Raw genomic sequence first — 9,251 nt, forward strand, 5'->3', positions numbered from 1 at the left:
AGACGACGACAACAATAATCAATTTATCAAGATGAAAATAACTTCTGTACACTGAATTTCCAAATAAAGAAATATACGGAACTTACTGAATTTTAAAACAGGATGTTCCCCACCGTAATTTAAGTGAAGATAATAATTATTTTTCTACTAAATCACGCTTATGATACCGTTTCTATAACTGTCCGATAAAGTCGTAGAGAGACTGCGACTGAAGTACATTTAGAGAATGCTTTTGACATTGTTGACTGGAATGTTTTTATTGAATACTGAAAGTGACAGGAACAAAATACAGGGAGCGAACGGTCATCTACAACTTGTACAGAAACCAGACTGCAGTCGAAGGACACGAAAAGGAGTGACTGCCAAAAGGTCTACTAAAAGCGGCTGTACTATATAATCTGGAGGCACACACTGGGTCAGAATCTTTATATCAGAGAAAATTTTGTGAACTATTGAGCAAGACAGTTTACAAAATGCTTCAAAGGCCGAAAATGGTAGTAGCATATAGATTACGGTTATAAATACAATTTGAGTATTTCTGCAACCACAAAATATTTAACTCGCCGTCTTTAATGTCATATTCACACGTGTGATGGATGAGTCTGCCGAAAACGTTTTTCTATGTCAGTGCACATTACAATGAACGAAATATGGTCGGATCTGGTGAGTAATTAAGCTCAAGAGACATACGAAACAGTATATGTCATCTACGGTGGGTCATGTAACAGCAGCGTATTTGAACATTATTAAAATAATAGCTGAAGCCACAGGAACGCTTAACAGGCGCATATGCTAGTTACCTGTGTCTGCCGAAGAGTGAAATTAACTGTGCCACACTGGATGATTATTTATATCAGTGCCACGCATTTCAGCAACAAGTGAGATAAAATCGATAGCCTTTGCCCACGGGTTGCGCAGCCCGCCACCGAAAGGTAACACGTCTGTTGACGGGTGATCATTCATCTCGCAATCCACTACAAAGATAAGTTCAGTGCGCTCTTATCATTGTGGTATATTGAATCTCAGCTTCCACTCGAAAGGTAGTCTCACTCCTACACCTCAAATAAATATACCACAGAAAATGGAACAATGAAGTAACTTTCGACGGCGTTGCACTTTATAAAAGCAGAAAATAGTACATACTGGCATAAAGAAAAGTAAGTTTTTCGTGAAGGAAGTTAGAGACGACAGTGTCTGGTGAATATGCCGTAATTATATACCTGTATCTTGTCCTTGATGTATGTAGAGGCTCGTATTTACGAGTCTAGGGTGAGAAGGAGGGTTCAAAGGAGGTTCAAATTTTCGAAAAAGTAACCTCAGAAATTTTCGCAGAGCTGAACAAATTGTCTCCATAAACTATATAATGACATATTCTTGTTTTTGTTACATTTGTCAAAAACGAAAGATAATGGAACATTCAGTACCACAAAAGACCTGAATCCTAGATTTCATCAGGTGACTTCAATGTTCCTATGAGACACAGAGTGACTGCTTTAAGAACTTTGTTTATGATCTTGAGTTAAAAACTAAAATGTTTTGGATATGTTCTTAGACTTTATCATCCCTTAAAGTTCCCTGGATGAGTAAGATACTAAAAGCTATTACCGTAAATCATTTTATGGCGCACGAAACGTCAGTTATTTATGAAACAGGGGAGCGCTTGATGTTTCTTCATAAGGTCTGCAGACAGAAATGCAGAAACAAAATAAACGCTGCTGGTACACAGTGGTTTGCAGTTTTAATATAGGTGTAATCGACAAGGAAATTTGCCTCGAAGAGCTGTCTTGTGCTGTAATTCGTCCTATACATTTATTTACAAAATGGTAATTATTCTTCCTGGTACTAAACAGTAACCCGTTTCTATAATAAATTTCATTTCTCATTTATGTTTATAGGAATATGATGTAGACGTCTATACTTATCCCTACTCATCTATACACATGCGAAACATTTTACTGAGCCCGTGTGTGCAAAGTAAGTAAATCGGGGTTGCGTATGCGTGCAGACGTGATGGAATATAATGTTGCGCAAATAAATTCTACACAAATGGTCCCTGCTACTACTGTCGCTTGAAGGAAAAGGGAAACAGAAGGTCATAGTAATTCTGTCAGAGACAGCAAAGGACTTGGAAGAGCAGTTGAACGGAATGGACAGTGTCTTGAAAGGAGGATATAAGATGAACATCAACAAAAGCAAAACGAGGATAATGGAATGTAGTCGAATTCAGTCGGGCGATGCTGAGGGAATTAGATTAGGAAATGAGACACTTCAAGTAGTAAAGGAGTTTTGCTATTTGGGGAGCAAAATATCTGATGATGCTCGAAGTAGAGAGGATATAAAATGTAGACTGGCAATGGCAAGGAAGGAGTTTCTGAAGAAGAGAAATTTGTTAACTTCGAGTATAGATTTAAGTGTCAGGGAGTCGTTTCTGAAAGTATTTGTATGGAGTGTAGCCATGTATGGAAGTGAAACGTGGACGATAAATAGCTTAGACAAGCAGAGAATAGAAGCTTTCGAAATGTGGTGCTACAGATGAATGCTGAAGGTTCGATTGGTTGATCACATAAGTAATGAGGAGGTATTGAATAGAACTGGGGAGAAGAGGAGCTTGTGGCACAACTTGACTAGAAGAAGGGATCGGTTGGTAGGACATGTTCTGAGACATCGTGGGATCACCAATTTAGTATTGGAGGGCAGCGTGGAGGGTAAAAATCGTAGAGGGAGACCAAGAGATGAATACACTGACCAGATTCAGAAGGATATACGTAGCAGTAGGTACTGGAAGATGAAGAAGCTTGCACAGAATAGAGTAGCATGGAGAGCTGCATCAAACCAGTCTCAGGACCTAAGACCACAACAACAACAACAATGATCACCAGAGGTAGCGTAGGAGAAAAAAAAATTGTTTGATCGGACTCGCTGAACGTAACAATTATCATTCTCGGACCAAGAGTGTCTGAATTTATCAAACAGAGTTTTATGAGTTATTGGTGCTCTGCTGAGGTAAAAGTGTTGTAACGTCCCCCTCACTTATCGACCTTAATGACAGTAAAAAATTAAACCGAGTGTACCTAATGGAAATTTGGGAAAAGCAATCGTCACCGAAGTTAATCTGTCGGTAAAGAGGGAGGAAAGGGTTACATCTAAATGAAAGGAAAAATGCAAATGAAACTGGTGGAAATTAATTTTGAAAAGGGGTAAATTTAATAAAGAAAGTAAATGTGTGGCCGTTACGTTAACAATTAACTAGCGGTAATTAGATATTTGAGATTTGGGGGAAATTACGGTCGCCAGTCCCATGGACAATTACTACAGTAACTGAAAAAGAAAGGTTATTACACATATAGTTAGCAATAGAAGCATGGCAACTGAAGGTTGACACGTGTAGTGTGAAAACTGAAAGTTTGTCAGAAGTAATAAATTTCGCTACACTCTGACTTAATTTAGCAAGAGAATTAATAAAACCAGAAAATTGGAAGTTAATTTAGTGACTGAAATTAATAGTGAGCTTTGTTTCTGAAGCACATCGAAATTCAGTAAAATACGATTAGTCTTGGGCTACCTCAACAATCATTTCAAAAGCTACTTGAATCTACGCAATTTAGAAATAATAGATTTAACTTTAAACTTAAATTAAATGATTCTGAGCAATTAACAATAGTAAAATTTAGTACGTACCAAGCTGAGCTGCAGTCACAGGTAAGCTGAAATATGGTAACAAAACTCGCACTCTTAGTTTGTGCTTGTGTAATCTAAATATTGTAGACAGCTATGAATACCTTTACTGAACTTTGAAATTAAAGCAGTGAAATCGAATGATGTTACTTTAATGCTGGCGTTTGAATTTCAACGACACTCGGGTTCATTCCGGAAAAGGAAGGGACCCTGCTTGGTAATGCAATTCGGACAATGAGCAACAAAGGTTCATGCTAAGTTGCTGTAATTTTGTGATGCAACAATTTTAAAAGCTGAGGTCTGCCATACAGTTCTAAAACTTTACGTGCTTCCAGTCTTCCTTGTTGGTTGATTGAAGGTTTGCAGTCGTCGGTCGAGCAGGTGACGACAGTCACTCATTGTCGGCCGTCGCTGTTGCGGAAGCTGGTTGTTGGCGCGCCTTCTTCTCGAAACGGTCACCAGGCGAAACGGGCTCTTGATGTGCGCCAGCTAATGCTTCGCGTCCGCGACACCGTGTCAGAAACTATCATAGCAATTCGAGCGCAATTACATGCTGCCAAACTCCGAAAGCGCGGCAACTCGCGGGAGCGTCACACGACACACCTGCTCCACTGCACTACTCCAACCAGACTCCACTCTGCTCGCGCTCCACGCGGCAGAGTTAACACTACCAAAGACCCTAAACACTTTGGTTCTCCACACGACCTATCGATGTATTCGTTCGACAGCATAGTTTTCCCTAGGCAAGACCCAGAGTAAAATACAAATAATATTTACAAAACAAACCAATTATACATCGACATAGATGCATAAATATACAAATAGTAAAACAATTACAATATACAAAGACACAGAAAATTTTTATCTTCAGGTAACAAAATAAGGAAAAAAATTTGCAGTGCAATAGATAGAAATAGGAGGATATGCATTTCCGGCGTTACAGTGTGTCGTACATGGACTGTAGCATCATAGCAGCTAATCTCTGTAGAAACAGGGGAGAAATATGTGAGGTAGACATGTGAGTCTAACGTGACTGGAACGTACATGACGACTGATAAAGATGATAATACTTGAGTACATCAATGTCATATAAAGTAAGAGGTTACCAGTCAGGTAGGCATTCAAAGAAAATTGCTAGGAATCCTGCTGTATTTGATTCTTAGAAAGAACTGCACATATTTACCAAAGGCAGATCAGTGGATAAAGCTTCATTTTGTATGACCGTGTCGTAATTATATCTCCGGCAACTTCCAATCAACGGGATCTAATGAGGAATAAATTCACTGCAGTTAGAATACGAGTTAGTAGCGCTTTGGAACAATTCTGCTGAACTCGCCGCTCTTTTCATAATTCCTAGATCCATTGCTACCAATCGATCTAATCCACATACATTTATTCAGATGAAAACTGCCTTGTAAACTATAACTAAATTTTCTACCTAATAATAGTTGTTTGTGATGTAACGTAATAGACATTTTCCGCCACTATATCTACTTTATCAGCTTTCTTCGTTTGGTTACAGTTTTCATATTTGGTTTCTCTTTTAGAAATCAACTCCAGATTTGCTGACATGCGTTGGAAGTCAGAACTGCGTCCTGTTTGCAGTGTCATAAAAGGTTTTGTAGGACATGATTTCCATGAAATAATTCTGCAAAACCTGATAGGAGACAACTGCTCATCTTGTCTTCTTTTGTGGAAAAGTTCGAAACATTGGGCCAGACTACCTCAATTCCGATAGATTTTGTAGTAGTTACCTACACAAAATTCAATTTCAGTTTGGTAATCTTCTGATCACAAGGAATTGCTTGATAAACACCACGATAACATTCTATCTGATGTTTTTGGCTTTTCTAGTGAATTTTTTGTGATATATTTGTAGCCATTCTACCACGTCTCAAATCGGTTCAATCAATATACTACAAAGACGACTTTCATACGATCAAAGTGACAATTTCCGAGGGATTCAGTGTCATTTGGATGCCCTGAATTATCTACATAATTAGACAGCAACGTAAATTTACATGATAATTAGATTCATAATATACGGCGTAATTCTGAGGTAAGGCTTATCTGACGCCATGGGAATGACGTCACTAGCCAATAAAATAAAGCAGTGGCCTCAAATGAGTGTCGGGGGAAGGGGGGGATAGGGGGAATTTGTTGGACAGCAATGGTGATTACGGTGTCGGTCTTGATTGACAGGTGTACAAACAGACGCTTTGATAGTTACAGATGTCTGTCTATTTTCCGTTTGGCGCTTTATTGTTTTTGCCTAGCGTGTAGTTGGCAACACTGATGCAGCGAGATAGACGAGTATATTTTCCTAGTGTTGCTTTTATTTTGGTTACACCAGACACCCCTAAAGTGGGTTGCGGAATATGGATGTAGATGATGCAGAAGCAGAGTTTTGTTCTTTATTTATAAAGATAAAAAATACCTCAATCATCATTAGAAACGGTGTTCCAGTAAGCCTACACAGAAAACTATCACAAGGTATGTACATCTGTGGAAGCTGTGGGTTTTGGAATCTACGTATTATGGGGGTGGGGCTCGAATTAATGTCATTTAAAGTAAACTACAGGCAACGTAGCGTACTTTGCTTTGTTTTCTTTTCTTTTCCTTTTGTTTTATCTTACGACATGTGGAAAGCAACACGACCTGAATTCATTATATAAACATAAGTTCAGAAAGTGTGCTCTCCCACCTACTGAGTATTATCGTAAAGAAAGTGCTGTGGTATAGCACAATCAACATTTCCAAAACTTTCATCACCAAAATTCTGGCGATATGCCAGGAATCATTATCTACAGCGGCTCCTAAATCGTCGCCCTCGTTCAACTGCGACCTGCAACTGTTCGACACTCTGCAGCTGTTTAACGCACTGAAGGTATCACGGATAAAATGCAGATGGGAATCTTCCAACACGTTGATGCGTAGTTCGTAGTTCTTTTAGGAGTAGGCCTAGTTGGATCGCGTAAATGAAAGCACTCGACTATGATTAAAGCAACGTGGAGAAGAGCAAAAGGACAAAGCATTCCCTTTTGGTGCACCAGCTGCGCATATATTTTGTGAAATACGACGTAATTCTTGTTTGTTGGAATGCCATAATTGATGTAATAATTCTTTTTTCTTCTTTAACCAGACAACAGTCACAGGTTTTAGTTTTACAATTATCTGTTTCAGCAGTGATTTTCAGCATCTTCAGATCCAGTGTTGCAGCATAAGAAGAAAAAATAATAGCAGTTATAAGTAACTTGCATTGAGAGCTACAGCGGTGATATGACACGTTCGAGACTTCGCTTGCAATTGACAAGGACAGTGAAAGTCAACGTATCTCTCGAGGCAGCTGTGTAAACATCTGACAGAGAATCACAGACGCGACCCGGGATAAAAGTCAAGTAGGTAGGGGAGGGGAGCTTAAAGTCATGAGCTATCGTTCTCCCCAGAGTGTAGCAAGTCTACGATATGCTCTTCTTCTGATAGAAGACCACAACAACAACTCTGAGTGCACTCAATAACAATACTACACGAGGTAAAATGGGCGTTTAGGCACCTGAGGTAGACTTGTGATAATTGTATGGCACATTACTGCAGTAACACAATTCCAGGGATTGACAATATTCGGTACTATTTTCCTTTTATACGAGGGTGAAGGTGTTACGGCAAGTAAATGATTGATTTACTATAATCAGCAACACAATAAACGATTCATAGGGAAATGCACATCAGCTGTGCGTTGAATACCCAGTGACACTGCGACACCGAATTTCCCAGAGAGATTGTACAGAGGTATAACATAGATGGAGGCGCGGAGCTCAAGCCGTGTTTTGTTCATTGAAAAACTGCAGCTTAATGGCTGACCCAATAAGTGACTCGTTACATTTGGAGAGAGCGAGGAATACGATGCGAAAAACACATTTGAATTCGAAACACCCCTACACTATGACAGCAAACTCGTATGGAGAGCAATTACCACAGGCGGGTACAAATGTCTAGGCGCTATAAGATCCGGTAGCCAGAGTGCGAGAATGCATATGTACCAGACAGTCCACTCTTTTGTTCTGTGTGCTTTTGTATGTGGCAGACACTTTTATTTATTTATTTATTTATTTATTTTTTTTTTTACGGGCTCCGTTGCGAAAAGATGGAATGCCGCGGCTAGCTTGATCCCCTAACTTGAACCCTTGCAACGAACGTACCTGGGTCCCATTTGAAAGGAGCACTGCAGTTACATCAGGACTCCTCATGACGACTATTCTGTCATAGCAAATTGTTCTCAGTGAACAGCACAGTTTCTCTCATACGCTCAATAGTGTTGTGATATTTATGGCACGTGGATGAGAGCCAAAGTAGACCGTCCGTATGGACTATGTGCCCTATTTTGGAATAGTTATTTCACCTCTTTGTGAACTAATACATCAGTGAAGAGATGGTACTCAAAGGACTAGAACACTGCAGATACGAATTACAGACCATCAGTATGGATATATTCTAGTATGCTGTGATTTATACGTAAGCATAGTCTACAATACGTCAGAGTAAGTTAAAAGCTTATCTTATGATATGTATCACTATATCCTATGTTTTTATCGGCATTCAGTAACATTACTCAACTGAAATATCAAACGTGGCATGACCTCTACATAAAACATATCCATTTGGGCAAAAGAAGCCTCATAAATAGGTCAAACAGTCGCTGCATAGCAAATTCTAAAGTCGGTAATTTCCCTACAAGGCTTCTTTTCATAGTATGAAGTACTTATCCCTCACACGTGAAGAAGAGAGCATTGGCAAAGTTGAGACACCTCAACACACGTCTGATAGGAAGGACAAGGAATCCCTGGGCAAATGGGGATTGAACATCATTCGTTAATGCAAATTTGAACTACAATTTGTTAAAATTTCAAAAATCCACACAGTTCACCAAATTAGCAAACTTAGAAGGATGGTCTCCAAAACCAAAGGGTTAGATATGAAGAAATCCACCATATGTACCTTACACCAGTGAGCATTTGAGAGTAAAATTACATAATCGTATTGGTATAGGCCTTTAAGTAAAATCAGACAACATTTAAGACGTTTTAGCGGTGCGTGAAATAATTCACATGAATTCACAGTAACACCCAACTGAAAATTAACTGGCCAAATCCGGTGACATTTAAATCAGTTTGAAGAATGTTTTAAGAAAAGATATGTGCAACAACTGTAATATGATATTTGAAGTTGAAACTTTTACAAAGTACTCTGGGAAATCTCTTGGTTTGCAAACGGTTCGCACCATGAGGTGGAACCCGTGACACTCTACAAGAACATGGCCAAGTAGCCCAAATTAACTGAATCTAAAACATACACAAGACTGTTATTACAAACACAATAAAATTAAAACACGCAGTACAGTGTGCCAACAAATAGGGGAACTTGGGGCGGAACGGGATACTTAATGTTTAACAATGTGTATAAAATAAGGGAACACAAGGAAACACTTCTTAAAGTTATAAAAAAACACCTTGTAGTGTAACCTAATGTACCTTATTTTAAAATCACTTAAAACAATACATTCTGCATTTTACACATTT

At 38.9% G+C, this 9,251-nt stretch overlaps 1 protein-coding gene across 1 annotated transcript in view; it reads right to left on the minus strand.

The window, feature by feature from the left end:
- The window catches only part of LOC126438555 (zinc carboxypeptidase-like), a 75,469-nt gene extending 67,547 nt beyond the window's left edge, over window positions 1–7,922 (minus strand). The window contains exon 1 of the mRNA XM_050090550.1: window positions 7,875–7,922. Within this exon, the coding sequence (XP_049946507.1) occupies window positions 7,875–7,922 (48 nt within the window). The remainder of the gene's footprint in view (window positions 1–7,874) is intronic.
- Between the last annotated feature and the right edge of the window lie 1,329 nt (window positions 7,923–9,251).

The sequence above is a fragment of the Schistocerca serialis genome, chromosome 1 (assembly GCF_023864345.2).
Source record: "Schistocerca serialis cubense isolate TAMUIC-IGC-003099 chromosome 1, iqSchSeri2.2, whole genome shotgun sequence".
Lineage (NCBI taxonomy): Eukaryota > Metazoa > Arthropoda > Insecta > Orthoptera > Acrididae > Schistocerca > Schistocerca serialis.